The sequence below is a fragment of the Euleptes europaea genome, chromosome 15 (genome assembly GCF_029931775.1).
Source record: "Euleptes europaea isolate rEulEur1 chromosome 15, rEulEur1.hap1, whole genome shotgun sequence".
Classification (NCBI taxonomy): domain Eukaryota; kingdom Metazoa; phylum Chordata; class Lepidosauria; order Squamata; family Sphaerodactylidae; genus Euleptes; species Euleptes europaea.
The window spans coordinates 32637111-32656262 of record NC_079326.1 but is presented as its reverse complement, the minus strand read 5'-3'; the positions used below and the strand labels follow the sequence as shown (position 1 = coordinate 32656262).

Genomic DNA, 19152 nt, shown 5'->3' with positions numbered 1-19152 from the left:
TGTTCTTTTTTTAAAAAAAATCTGCATTATACGTTTTTCATCTTTTTGCCTGAATGATGACTGGGCTTGGCATAGTTCCATCTCTGTGGCTCAGTGGTAGAGCATCTGCTTGGTATGTTGAAGGTCCCAGGTTCAATCCCCAGCATCTCCAGTTAAAGAGATTGAGTAGAAGGTGATACAAATGTCATGTGGATCCATGAAATACAGCAAAAACTGAGGTGTGTTGAAGGTGTTTGTGACAAGGATGAGTTTTATTGCTGGGGGCCAAAATCATGGGATCACTGCATTCCTAACAGTGCAACAAAGTCTTTCATGACATTGTGCTAGAAACTATGTAACTAGATCATTGGTCTCCAGGATCGGAAAGGATTTTGTATACTAGTGTTCTTGCCTTGAAAGCCCCTTTCTGGGGCTGCCATAAGTTGGCTGTGACTTTACACTCACCCAACACAATTGTTCTATCTTGCTACTTAGGAGTAGAATTGTGTTCTTCTGAGTTGTAAACTAGTCCGTTGCTCATTTCTAAATTGTGTGTCTAGAAAGATGACTTCCTTTTCATGTATAGAAATTTGTATAGTGATGATTGGCACTAGTATTTGAATGACTTTGGTGCTTCCCTTAAATGCAGCATACTTCTTAAAGCCCTCTGAAGCTCTGTCCCCTCCTCTGTCATACTTTGCCTCCATTTCAACCAATACTATATTGTTCCTTTATCATAACTTAACCACACCTTCCTTTCACATCTTCATTCTCACATTCTTGGAAGTGAATCAGATTTGATTAAGATTTAAGAGAGCCAGTGTGGTGTAGTGGTTAAGAGAGGTGGTTTGGAGCGGTGGACTCTGATCTGGAGAACCGGGCTTGATTCCTCACTCCTCCACATGAGCGGCTGGAAGCTAATCTGGTGAACTGGATTTGTTTCCCCACTCCTACACATGAAGCCAGCTGGATGACCTTGGGCCAGTGACGTTCTCTCAGTCTCACCTACCTCACAGGGTGTCTGTTGTGGGGAGGGGAAGGGAAGGTGATTGTAAGCCGGTTTGATTCCGCCTTAAGTGGTAGAGAAAGTTGGCATATAAAAGCCAACTCTTCTTTAGTCGCCCACCATCTTGCCAGAATAGCTACTTGCATACATTGACAACTGTATATGCAAAAAATGTCATGGAAGAATTGTAAACTTCCAAATTATTATATATTCAACAGTACCCAAAATGTAGGCAATTTTAGAACTTATAGGTGATTGAACAGAAGTGGCAGCTGCCTGAATTTATTCATTGGTCTTTACAACACTCATTGGTCCTTACAACACTTTGCGCTATACTTTGTTCTCAATCAGTTTATAATGCAAAGTTCGGTTTGATGCCCCTGTTAAGTTCCCTGCTGAGCAATCAAACCCTGGACTTTATTCTACTTAAATATTTGTATGTTGCTATCTGGCAAAATTCCAAGGCAGCTAATGTTTTTAAAAAATCCAGCAATATACAATAAAACTCTAGCAAACCTAATACACAATTAAAAAAACAAATGCACATAAGCACAACAGCAAAATGCAAAGCTAAGTTTGTAGTAAATACTTGATGTTACTGGGCCAGTTGACCAACATACAAATCTAAAAATCCAAGAAAACTCCAGGTGCCACTAAAATCACAGATCAGGGCTCTCTAAAACAGTATTGTCATTAGCTGACACCTGATGCTCACTGCCAAAAATACCATTTGTATTTCCCTGTTGAGGGAGTTTTTTTACCATGTTGGTGCCTCTGCTGAAAAGGCCCTGCCATGCATCCTAACACAAAGCACTTCAGATGGTGAGGGCATGTACAACAGAACCTTTAAAGAAGATACTGTTTATAGGGTTCCCTTGGACAAGTTGCTGTCTCGCAGCTTATCCTCATGTGTGTCACCTTGGGGAAGGGTAGATAAACATGTGACTTGGTAAAACAAGCCACAACACTAGCCACATTGCGTACACTACCAGCTGGACATTTTACATGTGCTGGGTTATTTTGGTCCTGCACCAAATTGTTCTTGGCTTGCTCTGAGCTCTTTCATTGTGAAAGGAGAAGAACAGAGTTATGCATCTGGAGACTTCCCATTCATAAATTTTTGAGTCACACCAGACTGGTTCAACTTGAATTTCTTGAGTGTGATAAACACATTCCTGGCCACTATGCTTATTAAAGGATCTAATTTCAGGTAAAATGCTTTGAGTGATGTTACTCAAAAGGGTTGTAGGCTTGAAAAGCAGAAGTTACAGATTACAGAATAGCACCCGTGCCGCTGTTGCATTGAATCCATTAGACGGAAGGAAAAAGATCCTTACATAAGAGCCTTTCCTTCCTCTTTTTTCTCCAATAAAGGACATAAACTATTAATAGAATTTACATAAAAAGCTAGAAAACCACTCCTACTTATAATTGTTTAAATTGTTAGTGAAGGGACAATATTTGCAGCAACAAATTTAAAAAGGGATTAAGAAATCATTACTAAGAATGAGCTTCTCTTCAGTAAGCAGTATCACATTCACCACCTGTCTCTTTCAAGGCAACATTTGGGATATTCATTTAGTCATTTAGCCAGTGTGGTGTAGTGGTTAAGAGCGGTGGATCTGGAGAACTGGGTTTGATTCCCCACTCCTCCATATGAGCGGTGGAGACTAATCTGGTGAACTGGATTTGTTTCCCCATGCCTACACATGAAGCCAGCTGGATGACCTTGGGCAAGTTACAGTTCTATTAAGTGCTCTCTCAGCCCCACCTACCTCACAGGGTGTCTGTTGTGGGGAGGGGAAAGGAAGGTGATGGTAAGCTAGTTTGAGTCTCCCTTAAGTGGTAGAAAACATTGGCACATAAAAACCAACTCCTTCTTCTTCTACTTTTTTTCCTTCTTCTTCCTTTATATCTGAATGAATCTAAGCCCAAGTACATGTAACTGCATTTATGTACATTAATCTCTTTTCATTCATGCTTCTCCCTTCTCCCCTCTTCTCTTCCTGCCCATTATCTATGCTCAGAGTTTTGGATTGTATTCTCCTAGGTATAGGGACCTGTTACATTCCCTCCATCCTATTGCTGTGCAAAGCATTGCCTGAGTTAATGGTACTAACTAATGAGCAGTGATAGTAGTGCTAGGCCTGGATACCTCTATCCTGGTTTTGTTGCTGGGGGAGCAGCTGCTGCTTCCTGTCTCCTTCATCGCTCACTACTGGATTACTTGTTCCATTACTGGCTTAAAAACTGCAACATCCAAATTGGTGATACGCTGGCCTAGCTTAGTCAGATGTGTATCCTGAACCAAACTGAGGAATGTATCTGTATTTGGGCATGAGCCATGTGTTGGCAATTTGCACATTGGCTTTCAGCTACTAAGAAGAGAATACAGGAGATATCTCAGGTTGAGTATGCCGACACACCCCAAAAATATCCTTACAAACAAACCACCTTCAGAACTAGAAGAGTTGCTTCATCTTTCTCAAGCTGTCTTTCAATAGAGAGAGAGAGAAAAAAAATTCGGTATTTGAAGAGGGTACTTTTCTTGTTGTTTTTAAAGAAAAGGGCAAAATGTTAAGAGACCTAACAATGCTCCAGAATGATTTCAGTATTCCCCTCTTATCCACATGCTTTTGTGTGTGTTTGCGTGCATGAGTAAAGTGCCATCAAGACACAGCTGACTTGTAGCGACTTCTGGTTGGGTTTGCAAGGCAAGTGGTTCAGCAGAGGTGGTTTGCCATTGCCTTCCTCTGCAGAACTTTCATTGGAGGTCTCCCTTCCAAGTACTGACCCAGCTTAGCTTCTGAGATCTGATGAAATCAGGCTATACTATATAATTCCACATCCCCCGCACTCTCTTACCCAGCTACATAATTAACTAGGGGAAAGATCTAGGCTGCCAGTGATTAAAGGTTCATTTCACCTTTAAGGGCTGGAGAGCCAAGTAGCTGCTTCTTCTATAGTCAGGAAGGCGATGTGCCTCTGAAAAGGAGCCATTTTATTCACTGCTCCAGGGGAGAATTGGGTTGCTCCTTCCTCTGATACCTGTGTGCTGAGTTTCCATGTACTGTCAGCATTTATACATGCATACCTACCTACCTTGCAGGTGTCTTGGCCTTCCCCCCCCCCACTTTTATAGGTTGAAGAGAGGAACAGATAGGCTATCTATAGTTCTTGAATTTAGTCTGCCTATGCAGAGTGAGAGGAAGCTGCTCTTCCCATTGCACGTGCCTACATTGTTTTTGAGAGTCTTTTTGTACAGTGTAAAAAGAATTGCTTCATGAAAATGAAGAGTGGGTTTTGCTTTGCCAGTACGGTATTGATGATGACATGCATTATATCTTAGAATTAAAAAAGGAAATAAATTGAGAGCTGGAACAGTGTAGTGGCTACAGTGTCATACAGGGATCTGGGATTTGGATCCTCACTCCCATGGAAACCCTCTGTGCTGGCTAGTCAGCATAATTTAACTTGCAAGGTCGTTGTTAGGATAAAATGAAAAAGAAAACGGTGTTGTAAGCTGCTTTGAGTCCACATTGGGGAGAAAAGCAGGGTATAAGTAATATCTAAATCTAAATAAATGTTGTTACAGGTGAAATCATATTCAGAATTCTCACAATTGGTTTATATATTTATTGATGTATTATATCTGAAAAGAAAGAGAAACCTGATAGTTAAAGTGAAGACAGCCATGGGGAGACCAAATCAGATTTGGTCTATTAAACTTGTTTGTCCCATCCCCTGCAGCCCTATTTGAGATCAACAGTGTTGCTGTACCCTCCCCCCCTTTTCTTTTTTGCAATGTAGAATGCTTTTGTAACATGCAGCTTCCCTATAATATCTGCATGGACAGAGCATGGAAATTTTTAGAAAAGCTGCTGACTCCAGACTGTCAGTACATATTTAAGAGTAATCTGTCAGTTCAAACAAAAAGTGTCGAGGTCTTCACATGCTAATAATAATAATATGAAAAGGGGGGAAAAAAACAGATGAATTATACCTGGAGCTAGAGTTTGGTTTTGGGAAAGATGGTGGTCATTTATAAAGGTCTGCTTAGTAAACGTCTGCTTTCTTCTTTTTTAAAAAATATTTTAGATATGGGAAAATTGTATCGACGAAAGCTATTTTGGATAAAACAACAAACAAATGCAAAGGTACGTTCATAGTTAATTGCTTTGACTGTTTAGATGTTTAGTAAATATTTACAAACATGGCATTAAAATTAACTTTTAGTTTCTGCTTAAATATAAAATTGTTTTTTTGGATTACAGTGGAACATTTGTCCCTGTTAGAGTTGGCATGTACCCAACCCTAAAGCCGAGTGCCAAAAATTCAGATAACTTCAGTCAAATTTAACATGCACAATGCTGGTTGGCATTTAGCCTCTACTTCAAAGAAGAAAAGGGAGTTTGAAAACGTTTTGTCCTCCTTTGCCTGCCAAGAAGGGAACTCTTTACAAAAGACCATTTGACTGCACTAAGTATCTGAAAAGATTACATATTGTGTAAATTGGCTTTATTAATTAGAATGGACTAGTGTTAAGCAGTCCTTAATTGCATGTTCCAGTCCCCTAATTATGTTTGTGTTCTGTTTCTTTTTTTGAATATAATAGAACAAGGGGAAAGGGGTTCATTTTCCCTGACATAATTATAGTTAGAAAAAATAATAAACTTCTTTCTGATACGCTGGGTACATTAATTTAGTTTGGTGACCTTCAGCATGCAGTGTAATTATGATTAGATCACTTCCCAACAAAGTGAGTGGTGGGTAGAAATGTAATGGCAAACAGTGATGTATCAGGTTTCAGCTCTTCTTTCCAAACAAGGGAGGAGAATTTCTAAGCAAAGTCTGCCAATTTAGAAGTGTAGTCATTGATTCCTCCCCCTTCCCCCCCCCCAACAGGGGCAAAGTTGGCAGGCAGGAACAAGGAAAGTTAAAGCTCATCATTAATTGAATGCAAATATTTTATTCAGAGGTTGGTGGCAAGAAGTCCAGAGTGTTTCCAGGGCATGTAAAGACAGATTTAATCTCAAAGGCAATGCTGTTTTAATTTTACATTTGTTCACACTGTTTCATGTTAGAGCCATACATAATATTTAAATGCATTAATTAGCAGAGAAGAGGATGTATATGTGGGAACAGAAGGGAGTTGGTTAAATTAAAATTAAGGTGTTATCCCTATTTTGGGCTTTCCCCTCATTATCCTCCATATTTTTCCAGTGTTGTTCGTTAGAATGTCAAATATTTGCATTTTGCCCCCTGAGAGCTGGGAGTATTTTGCATAAAAGTTCAACGAAATGTAACAGTTAAGCCTTCAGAAGAGTTGGAAAATAATCTGTCAAATTTCACTCTTATACAGAAGAAATTCATCAGCAGTTTTAAAGCATATAGTTTGCTCTGGAACTAAGTCCATGTTAGAAATATTTTAACCCAGAAAGCCTTGTCTAATCATCATACTTTTATTGCTGTGTGGAACAGATGCCATCTGCATATCATCATGACAAATTTGAGGGGGGAATGGGCTGATTCCTGTATTCAAGTGTTAAAGACTTTGGATGCAATTTTATTTTCTCTTTTAATGTGCCTGTTCACTCCTGAGGGCTCCACGCTTCTGTGAAAAGGCTAAGAGTTCTCAGGTTCCTATGAAACTTATACTTGCTAAAATAGCGCGAGGTAATAGCTTATGTCCATTTTAATATGAAAAGTAGAAAGTGTGCTGTGTTGTAGACTAACTCATATGTTACCAAGAGCATTGATTGCTACTGCATGTGGGTTCACAGCTCTTATTACTTTTCCAAATGTGGACTAGGGATCCTTGTCTCCAGGTGGGACCAGGGGATCCCCCAGAATTACAGGCCAACTCCAGACTACAGAGATCAATTCTCTTGGAAAGAGAAAAGTAGACTCTATGGCATCATATCCCACTGAGGTCCCTGTCCTCCCTAGGCTCCATAAATCTCCAAGAGTTTCCCAACCTGGATCTGGCAAGCCTACCCACCCATCCTCCACTGGTAGCCAGTAGGGACCTGGCAACCCTAATGTGGACAGAGGAGAGGATAGTCTAAAGGTTAAAGCACCCTGGCAACTACCAATGATCAAGGACAAAAAAACAGTTTGCAAAAGAATTTGTGTGTGTGTGTTTGTATACTTCCATACCCATTTTGTCATTGCTTCCATACCCATTTTGTCATTGCAATGGCTGTAAAGATTACCAGATTCTCCTTAAGTCCAGCTGTTGGTTTGTTTTAAATGTTTTTATGCCATCTTTCCTATTGGTTCAAGGTGCTATACACAATTCCACAATCTGTTACCAAGGGAAACAAAATTAAAAACAAGAGCAAGGACATTTTAAAAACAAAACGCATGTTGATAAGTTCCTAACAATATGTACAAGTTCACCTAAACCTCGGGAATAGTATCCAACTGTGGAGACAGCGTAACTAGTTGAGGTGAATTGTGAAGTCAGAAATATAGAAAAGGCCCTTGGCAAAAAATACACCCCTCTGGTTAAGGGCATCACCCCTTGTGATGACACTGTACTGTGTATCAGGATAGCAAAGCCCCTAGGGAAAAATGGTTATTTGACCATTACCCTTATGGTGAATAAATTTCCATTTATATATGGATAAAGGCTACAACCTTATTGGCAATGAATGGAAAATTATTATAGGCTACTGTGCCTAGCCTATAATGGTGAATTCTGTACTAAACAACCATATTCAAATAAGAATCATAACTTCTTAAGCAACATGATACTTAACCCCCCCCCCAAAAAAAAGTCTTTACGAATATCCCTGGGGCGGGATTTCCATGGCTTTGGCACCACAACCGAGAAGGCCTCCTGTTGTAAGAGGGTCCTTTTGGTCATGGTGCCAAAATTATGCAACTCCCTCCCCAGGGATATTTGTTTTGTCTTGTTTTATCACTGTCCTCCATCAGTGGGTGAAGACTTTTTTATTTCATCTGGTGTTCCCTCAGTGACCCCTCAGCTTTGTGTTACGTTTTATGATTTATTTTTGTAATGCTTTGTTTTGATTGTTAGCGTGCCTTGGATGCCCTGACTGGGCCGGAAGGGGATATATATTTTGTAAATAACTGTTTTCAAGCTACAGGTTTCCTCATGTTAACAACATATACAGGAAAGAGTTTTCATGGACACTGCTGAGTTGGCCTTCCCACAAGCTAAAGCCCAAATAGTCTTGGGGCCTAGTATAGGATTAGATATACCAGAATAAACAAATCAAATCCTTCCTTTAATGGTACAGCTCCTAGCCAACAGGCTGTGAGCTAACCACTGGGCAGAATTGTTAAAATTATTTTATTTTATATAATTTATTTAATTGTATATATGTTCTCTGAATTATCCTCATGTCTCTTAAAGTCAGATAAACCCAAAATAAATTTAACTACTGGAACTGTGATAGTTGGATCACAACCACCCAGCATAAATTGTAGCTTATTAGCTACAGGCATGTCTGTATCAGGAATTAATGGATTCATCAGCTGGGTTCTTAAGTGCTTCTACAATAAAATAAGACATGCTTGATGGTTTCGATAGAACCAGTTCCACATCCACACAGACGCTTGGAGTAGGGCTTTTTAGAATAGCACTCTCTTAAAATGGCTGTGGGCAATACATTGATTCTTGCTAAACAAAACAAATCAAATGCTAACATGCTTGCAGTTTTAATAGCTCTGATCTAGATGGCCCAGGCTAGCCTGATCTCATCAGAACTAAGCAGAGTCAGCCCTGGCTAATATTTGGATAAGAGACCAACAAATAAATCCTGGGTTGCTACTCAGAGGCAGGCAATGGCAAACCACTTCTGAATTTCTCTTGCCTTGAAAATCCTACAAGGTCATTATAAGTCAGCTTCAGTTTGATGGCACTTTCCACCACCAATTTTAATAAGGAACTCCAGCAGGAATTTGGGGATACTGCTCCAAGTTAAAGCTTTTGTGTATATGCTTATGCCTCTGGATTTTATTGGCTGGCTTTTAATGATTGTATGTTTGTTTTTATGATTTTATCTTTTATTTTGAGAGTTGCCTTGACCAAGACTCTGGAGAGGTGGTATATACGTGTTTTAAATAAGTAAAGGGTATTGGTGTCTCCTGTTCATATATCTGTATTTCCATATCTATAACTAACTAGTCATGAGAACGTTGTAGGTACATAAAATAGACTTCTTAGACTAGTTGAGTAAGTTGACTTTAAAATGAAATAAAGCTTGGAACTGACCCTAGAAGCTAAAATGACTAAACTGAGGCTGTCGTATTTTGGACACATTATGAGAAGACGAGTCACTGGAAAAGACAAACATGCTTGGAAAAGTTGAAGGCAGCAGGAAAAGAGGAAGATCCAACAAGAGATGGATTGACTATAAAGGAAGCCACAGCCCTCAGTTTGCAAGATCTGAGCAAGGCTGTTAAGGATAGGACACTTTGGAGGACATTGATTCATAGGGTCACCATGAGTCGGAAGTGACTTGATGGCACTTCACACACACACACACACAGTTTGGATGAAGGGACGCCAAGTTGACTGCCCCACTTAGCTAAGCTTGCTCCTTTGTCTAGAGTAATTCACCATTTCCTGAGCCTTAATTTCACAGGATGTATAAAACTAAATATGTATGTATTGTAAAGCATGAACGAAGTTTTGGGGTATAGTGGAAACTGAATGTCGACTATTCTTGTTTTGCCAGTCAATAAGCACTTTTTTAAATTTCAGGTTATGGTTTTGTAGACTTTGACAGTCCAGCAGCTGCTCAGAAAGCAGTATCTGCTCTGAAGGCCAGTGGAGTGCAAGCACAGATGGCAAAGGTAAGCTAAATGTACTGTGGCCTTTGAAAGAAATCCAGGCATTTCCCTTTGGAGCCATCTCGGTGGCTGCAAAGGGCAGTGCCATTTGGCAAACTGGGGCTTATTAATTTAGACAGCGAATCAAACCCCCGTTAGTACAAAACGTCTGTGCCCACCAACACATCTCGCAGCAGCAAATATCATTAGATAAATAAAAACATAATCACTGTCTCAGAGTTGCCATTCAGGTAAGTTTATGTTGAGTTCAGGTGATATTTCTTAAGTACCTTGCTCCCAATAAAATTAATTACAGGGTTTTGAAATTTTTATTTAAATACAATCATTTTCAAGCCTGAGTGAATTAAAACTCTTCATAAACCATAATAACAAGCCAGCTTACATATGGCACGGTTTATTACCGAGAGTCACCAGAAGAGTCTTCAGATTGTACAATCTGTCCATACTGGTGATAACCTGCATCTATAAGCGTTTTACGTGTAGCTGGCACTAAATCAATGATAACAAGCAGTGTTTCCCAATTGGACCATTCATGTCGTACTTGGTGGTCTGTTTCATTATTAGCATTAAGAAATTTCTGTTCATGGGTCAAGGCATAATACAGCAGGCAAGTATAACCTTTGACAGTACCCCTCTTGGGTGAGTTAAGCCTGGTTAGCATAGATTCATAGTAGTGTGCTTGAAGAATTTCTGAACATTTGCCTAAGGACAACTTACTACTTTTAGCTGACATACTGAGCATGCTGGAAAAAATACAAACTAACTTAATGACGACAATGATGATTCACCAAGTCCTCAAAATCTTCCTGTAGAACAGTGAAAGATGGACTATCCTGTAGCAGGCAAAAGTTGAAACTGGGCTGCTTTGCTCTTTTTACTGAGTTATTGGTTTTGCTGACAAGATCAACAGTGCAGTTGTCCTCAGCAAAGCCTTTTTACCTTCTCCCATTTTTTCAAAGACTGCTCCATTGACTTAGGCCATGTGCATTATAAGCATAATAGCCACAAATTAAAAACAACTTTTTGATGAGGATTAGGGCTAAGAAATGGAGATAACACACTACTCCAAAATGAGATTGTTCAGAAATATAGTCTTAAGAGACTTCAAAGCTGATGTCAGTGAGAGGGAAGTTCTCGGAAATAATAAGCACACCAATGTAATCTGCGGAATGCTTGCCATTCAAAGGAATATTGCGAATCTTTTACTGAACTTAATGGGTGTAAAGTGATGGAAAGACCACTAAAAGAATGTGAAGCACAACTATCTGACAGTTAAACAGAAATTCCCTGCCATTTTCACATAACTGTAAACTGGATATAACTGGAAAAAATGCTTCTATCATTGCATGATTTTTTCCAAGGGTTTCCCACATTTCCAGGCAGTAGGCAAAGTTATTTGAGACTGCTACACTTTTAATTGTGCACCATCTGAATGGTATAGAAAGAGTAGGTATAATGCAAATAAATGTATAATTATTGCCTTAGTTGACACTAAATGACCCTCTTAGTATTTTGTTAAAAGAGCTGTTTTATTTGAATCCCTTGTTGACAAGATAGGCATTATTTTGTGCAGAAACTCTGCAGTTCCTAAAATTAATCCTGCCAAACTTTTCAATAACAACTTTGAATAATAATGGGAAACAGACCTAGCAGTCTTTCTAGTATCAGAACTGTTTATCATTGAGAGTTTTGTGGGCATGGATGAATTTCTTTTCTTCAACTGAGACTATTTTTCCAGTTTCTAAAGTGAGAAACCATGGAGCTAATAACCTGAAATGTCCTTGGATGAGCTCCAGGGCAGCAGAATGAAAGCCATGTGTTAGTGACTCAGTACGCATTGTATCACATGCATGCACACATGCTTAAGTAGAGTCTTTCCTAGTGTGTGCTTATTCTGTAGTTCTGTGTGTTAATGGCTGGTGGTGTCATAATATATAATATATGTATGTGACCGTATGAAGCTTAAAGCAAAAACGAATTCTTGCCCGCTTGGCTTGAGTGCTATTGAATTCTTCGGGTGAATATTGGTACGAAAAGCGAGACTGTGTGTATTCCAAAAATTGTAGTGATGCCCCCAAACTTGGAGAGGTCTCCTCCCAGATAAGGTATTCTGAAGTATATGAGTAGAGGAGTGCCTTTTGCCCCTCCCGTGGAATTAAAAATTGCTGTGGAGCTTGTTTGGATTTTTACCAACATTGTCTCTGGATTCAGCTATAAATATGCACATTTCCTAGTTGGTCTACATTAGAGGGTTAAAAGCGTAATCATCCTAAATCCATAAGGTCAAAGTATAAAAGGGCAACTGAGATGATAAAAATGTGTATGCAGTCTAATGATATGTATTGTTGATGGGATGTCTTGTTCTCACCTGTGTCTACTGCTGTAACTGTAGACTTCAGATAGGGAGACATTACTGAATGTTTCTCTCTACAACAAAAATATAATCTCTTCCCATAGCTTTCTTCGCTTGCCACAAACAGCTCAACCCTAGTCAGTTAGTTCTCTCGGTGAAGTAAATAAGTTTCCCTTTCCTTCTCCTTTTCTGTCTGCTGATACAAATGTAGCGACTATGTCTAAATGACTGTGGAGTGAGACATTTTATCTTTACCTCTGGCCATAAACAGCGGTAGTAATACAAACTACATGCTTCACTCAAGTTAAGGTATATCTCTGTTTCTGCATCTGGGTTTAAAAGAATTCATAATTAGCTTTAAAAATATTTATATCCTGCACTAACCTGTAATACCACTGGGAAAACTTCCAAACGATGATAATTAAAAAGAGATTCAAAAGTACATAAAAATACTATACAATCAGCAATAAAACCATAGATGTTGTAGACCTGGCTTCAAAACTGCAGTGACCCCTAAAAACTGGGTGAACATGGGCTAAGTATTCTCTCTCCATCCTAATCTATCTCAGTTTGAGAATAAAATGCAAGAGGGGAGAATCATGTACACTGCCCAGCTGACTTAAAGGAAGAACATGATAATAGCATAGCAGATATAGTATTAAAAACCAACTATTGGTTTAAGGAATGAACAGTTCAGTAGTCAGCAGGAACATAGAAGGAAAACAACTTAATCGAAAGCCTGGACCAAACAAGTCACCTGGTACCTAATGCTCAACAAGATGTAGTGCCAGGCAAATAGTGGTGTGCGTGTCCCAAAACCAAGTGTCCAGTCAACACACACATTCTAATGAAATTGCCATAATTCCGTGAATGCTTTTTTAAACTATTTGGGTATACCCAAACTATTATGTATACCCAAATAGTTTGAAAAGGCATGTGTATACCCAAATAGTTTGAAAAGTTTGAAGAGCCCCGTGGCGCAGAGTGCTAAGCTGCAGTACTGCAGTCCAAGCTCTGCTCACAACCTGAGTTCGATCCTGACGGGAGTCGGTTTCAGGTAGCCGGCTCAAGGTTGACTCAGCCTTCCATCCTTACGAGGTCGGTACAGTGAGTACCCATCTTGCTGGGGGTAAAGGGAAGATGACTGGGGAAGGCACTGGCAAACCACCCCGTAAACAAGGTCTGCCTAGGAAACGTCGGGATGTGATGTAACCCCATGGGTCAGGAATGACGCGGTGCTTGCACAGGGGACCTTTACCTTGATGGATAGGATTTTAAAACTTTTTTTGATGGATAGGATTTTAAAACTATCCCAAGATTGGGGTTTCCCCCTTCAAAATAGAACTATTCCTAATGAAAACAATTATTAAACACAGAGAAATGTCAGGTTTCCAGATGATAGCCATTTCCGCTCAGGACGGCAAGTTTGTTAATACTAAGATTACTGATATTGTGTGTCTAGCAAGTAATTATATTTAAGTACTCATCTGAGAACATACATGTATGTGCTTTTAGAAATGGGTTATTTTAGTACAGCTCAGATTTACTAGTGGGATTTGTCATGGTAGCTTGAATTGTGTGTTCTTAAGTGCTTCTTCCTTTCAGATAGACTAATCTTTATGGTGGGTAAAGCATGATCTTTGTAAAATGTGAGTAGAAGACCAATTGTCTAGCACAGAGCACTTACCCTGGTAAGTACTCTGTGCTTTGGCTTCCTGTTGTATGAACTCCTGAACCATCAATATGAATCTCTAGACCTAGTGTCTGCCTCAGCCCTCCTCACATCCATATTAACATAATGTACAAATGGAGTCTAAACACACAGAGTTCAGTATTAATTGACGTGCATGTAAAGAAGCTAATTGGAAATTAAAAGTAATAATTTGTGTTCAATTTTTCATAACCAGCTCTTGGTGCTTGTTGTGGTCACCTCAAATAAAGCTAATGGAATGGATCTAGAGCCTCCTAACACTTCACCATATTGTTACCTTAACAAAGCTCTGAATGACATCTTCGTACAAATGGTTGTCGTCTTGTCCCCAAGGCACTTAGGAATGTCTCCATTCTAAGAAACTGAAAAGAAACTCTGTTTCAAATTTGCTCAACTATGTTCTTGTACCATGATCTGGAAAGACATAAAGGCTTCTTTCAGCCACGCTTCTTGTCTTAGTTGAATGCCACTATAATTGTGAAGCAAAGGCTGTCTTTTGTTGTACATACATCGATCTAAGAATGGTATGAATGGTACACCATTTGTCTTTTTAAACAGAGCTTTTCAGCAGCAGTGCTAACAATTCTATAGTAAGATTGAACTGAGGGATCTTGTGTGGCTCAGACATTTGCAGTACTAGATTTACTGTGGCCAATGTGGAGTTAAAAGTGCAGGAATCACTTGATCCTAATTCCCTCAATGTGCTCAAAACCCGAGTTGCAGAGAGGGGTGACTTCCTGCCTTGTTCCTCTGTGAGTATTGTCTATGACACCAGGGTCAGAGGGGAAATGAAAATAATGTTATAGGACATGAGCATTTTTTGTCCAACATGTACATGTTGGTTTTCATGTACCAATCGTGGGAGGGTGGGGGAATAAAATCCCAAGTGACACTGAAACAGCCAAACAAACAAATGTGAATAGACATTTTGGGAGGGGGGGTCCTACCACTCCAAATTACTCCTACCACTCCCTACTGTAACTTCCATTCTTAGTGAAAATATTGGAAGACAACATGAATGTTGTTGGCATTTTCTTTCTGATCATGTCGCCTGATAAGCAAGACTTGAATTTCATAGTATAGTCACACCTGATTTCTTGTTCACTAAAACTTAGTTATTTTCTGAAAATCATTACAAAATTCAATTTTGAAGCATGCTGGCATGTAATTTCTATCCAGCTGCTTCTAACCACCAGTGAGTACTCAGTTCACACTCAAAGCAAAAATCTAAAATACAATTTTAAATGCAATTAAAGCAATAAAACATTTGGCTGCAGAAAATATCTACCTTGTAATGATTTGTGAGATTATTATGTCTGCACGTGGATGACTTTAAAGCTTATGAAATGGAAGGAAGGAGTCACTACATTCAAAGATCCCACCACCGTCACCATTATCAAACAACAACCAAGGGCTTAGAATTGTCCATGTGTGCTGTCCTGACTGACTAGGTGTCAGACAAGCCAAAGGGAAGTTTGGGGCCTCGGTCTTGTTTCCCTTCATCCTGACAGTTTCACATTTGGGCTCAAAGCGGCTGTAGACTCTCTCATGCATAGCCTTCAGTCCAAATCCCTTCAAAACAGCTGATCAGAGATGAGCCCTGCTGAAGGGGTTTAGTGGAGGATTGACCTTAGAGTTGGCCTTGAAAGATGTGCACATTGTGGCATGGGCCAGACATATACCACATCGTGCACATCCTTTAAGGTCAGTGCTTCCCGGATCCTTACAGTGGCGCTTCCTGATAATCTTTTGTGCAGGATTGTCATCCTTGGCAGTTTTAAGTATGGCCAGCATGAGAGATGGACTGGCTAAACTCAGTATCTATCCCTGGCTCTCAAGCCATGAAATTGTAATGGTTTCCCCCAGTGTTTGGTTTGATTGCCTTTACTCCAATGTCCCTTTAGAGTACTAAATCGACTTAACTTGCTTAACAGGAAGGGTAGTACGCATGATGCCCTTTCCTTTTATTTCATGCTCTTTTGACCAGAGGCCTTAAGCACAAATACATAAATTAATATACAAATTTAAAATAAAGTACGCATGATGTCATGGTGACACAGGAACAGAATTCTGGGCCACAAGCACTTTGTCCATTGGTTGTTTTATACTGTTTGCACTGGTTTATATCCTGTAATCCACCTTTAGTCTCAGTGAGAAAGGCAGGCTATAAATAAACAAGTGCGGTAACTTGTTACAGACTTTTCAGAAACGGTAGGATAAAAATCCTGAAGAAGAAATTAGGATTATGCTGAGTTACTCCAGTGGCAAATTACCTTTCCCCTGCCCCTTCCTAGTTTCTTGAAGGTGGAGAGGAGAACGAAAGCGTGTATCCCTGGTTACCATCACTAGGGAAAATTCTGTGCTCCCAGTGCAGATTCACCAGGAGAGCTTCTCCATTCATTTAACATTGCTTGTCTGAGAAGTATGCATTGATCTATCCATAGGACACAGCTGTGTATTTTTTCCAACTATTTGAGTTACTGTTCTGCATAAAGGGGGAAAGTGCTCAACACAACCTGCATATATAACAGCATGACTAATTGAAACCAGTACATTAAAATAAGCTAAAGCAGGGATAAAAAACTACGCAACAGCAAATACTTCAATTAAAACTCTGTTCTATAGCAAGTGGGCATGAGAGGCATTCAATACAAGCCATACTCATCAGCAGAATTTATAGAAAGGGTGGTTGGCAAGTTTGATGTCCCTGGGAAGGGAATTCCAGAGCAAAGTTAGGAAGACCAGTTCATCTTGACCTTTGTAAATGAGGAGTCATAACCTGTAGTGGAATCAACATAATTCAAAGAGCAGGGGGAACTATACTGGAGATTCCCCCTCCTCCCATGAAGGCTGTAGATCTAGTCCTAGATCAGAGGACTAGAACAACTGCCCTATGAGGAGGGGTTAAAATGCTTAGGGCTGTTTAGCTTGGAAAGAAGGCAGTTAAGGGGAGACATGATAGAGGTTTAAAAATTATGCATGGTATGGAGAGAGTGGACAGCCCTCTCTCATAATACTAGAACATGGGGTCATCTGTGAAGCTGGAGGGTGAGAGATTCAAAACAGATAAAATGAAGTATTTCTTCACACAACACATAGTTAAATTGTGGAACTCCCTGCCCCAGGATGTGGTGATGGCTGCCAACTCGGAAGGCTTTAAGAGGGGAGTGGACATGTTCATGGAGGAGAGGGCTATTCACGGATACTAGTTGAAATGGATACTAGTCATGATTCATACCTATTCTCTTCAGGATCAGAGGAGCATGCCTATTATATTCGGTGTTTTGGAACACAGGCAGGATGGTGCTGCTGCAGTTGTCTTGTTTATGGGCTTCCTAGAGGCACCTGGTTGGCCACTGTGTGAACAAACTGCTAGATTTGATGGACCTTGGTCTGATCCAGCATGGCCTTTCTTATGTTCACTGTTTTTTATTATAATTCTCATGCCAGTTTAGCACATGTTAAATGTTCCTAGCTCCAGCTGATGAATTTCTTGTGACTTTTTCCCCCTGAACGTGTTGCTTTTTCATAGTAAAGGCATACCTTCCTGAGATAATCAAGATAATACAGGGCACAAATCTATGCCAATAAATGCAAATGGGGGGGTCCATTACCAGTCTTTACTTTTGGCACTGTAGGCAGCTTTCAGTTCAAAATTTTAAAAACAAAGTATAATAAAAACCCAAGCCAGCTTCCTCCATCCAAAAAATGCATGGTACCCTAACCCCGTTAAAAACACTAGTGAAAAAAAATAGGCATGTAGTACCCCTAAAACATGTAAAGATGGTACCCCTTTCACACCAGGAAGCCCATTCCATAGGGTGGGAACTATGGTAGTCAACACAGCATCTTAAGTGAGCGAACACTCAGTAGGTGGCAGTGTTGAGATCCACAGTTGGTTCACGGGGAGATATGGGGGAGCCAGCCCTCTAGACTTGAACTGACAGTTTGTTTCCAAAGACTGGAGTGAGATCTCTTCAATTTCAAAAAGGAAGCAAAGGATGTTCAAGAAGATAAGTACCATAGGATGGATCAATTCACCATGCTGTATCTTTGTTTTAAACATTTTTGTTTTGCTTTTCCAGTTTTTGTGCATGGGGCATTAGAATGGGTAAACATTAGAAGTGATTGAAACAAGTTTAAACACTAAAATTACACTGTTAACTTGTTGCCAGTTTTAAAAAAAACGCTATTTTGGCAGGAACCCATTTAGCAAACTAACATAATTTCTCAATCCTGACTACAAATAACCCTTAATACTTCTCCTGGTATACTCACATGCACCAGTTACAATAGAGGTCACCAGCCTTTTTGAGGCTGTGGGCACATTTGGAATCATGACATGGCATGGTGGGCACAGCAACAAAATGGCTGCCTCGGGAGGCAGAGCCAACCTTAAAGTGATTGCCACAGCTTAACTTCAGTTTTGCGGTGTTGCTCCTTGGCGGTGGTGGCAGCTGCCGCCGAAGCAATGCTTAAAAAATCTGTATAGCCAATCAGAAGCCTTGCTGGACAAAAGCTCTACATGGCCCTACCCACTTGGCAAGCACCATAAAAAGTGTTAGCAGGCACCACATTGAGGACCCCTGAGTTACAGTCTTCAAACAGCCTTCTCCTGGTGGTTCCCTCACTTAGGATTGTCTGCGTGGCAACTGTTAAATTATGGGCTTTATCCTGTTGTAGATCCATTTCTCTGCAGTGACCTCCCGGAGTGGGTGTAGAGGATGTAAGACAATTTTATTCCAGAGGGCATTTGATGGCTATCAAACTGTTCTGATCCATCATTGCAGGAACATCTCTCCCCGCTGGGAATTATTGATGCACCATAATTAGATTAGAGTAAATACTCAACTTTGTATACTTTTTATTGTCTTTGATCAATGGATTTATTGTTTTGGATTTTAATACTGATGCTAGCCATCCTGAGCCTGGCATCATCGGGAAGGGCGGGATATAAATAACAGATGATGATGATTACTAATTTTATAGTTTTAAAATCTAATTCACTTTGTTCATGAATGGCTATGCTGTTTCTGTGTCCTTTGTAAATTCCCTTGAGGTTGAAGAGATAGGGCAGGGTACAAATATTTTACATAAATAAAGCTATACTTTGCCATATATATGTTGCTATTTCAGTACATTTATTTGACTGACGTTGCCAGATTTACACATTTATACTTAGGATTTGGGGTTTTTTAGAATATGCAAATATACATTAACTACTATACATTCAGGATTTAATCCCTTCTGACAGAAGATCTTCCATACGTCAGCTTC

At 39.8% G+C, this 19152-nt stretch overlaps 1 protein-coding gene across 3 annotated transcripts in view; it reads left to right on the top strand.

Moving 5' to 3' along the window:
- The window catches only part of RBMS1 (RNA binding motif single stranded interacting protein 1), a 183707-nt gene that overhangs the window by 130488 nt on the left and 34067 nt on the right, over nt 1-19152 (top strand). For all 3 annotated transcript variants that reach the window (XM_056861060.1, XM_056861059.1, XM_056861058.1), the window contains exons 3-4: nt 5084-5142; nt 9723-9814. In XM_056861060.1, the coding sequence (XP_056717038.1) occupies nt 5084-5142; nt 9723-9814 (151 nt within the window). The remainder of the gene's footprint in view (nt 1-5083; nt 5143-9722; nt 9815-19152) is intronic.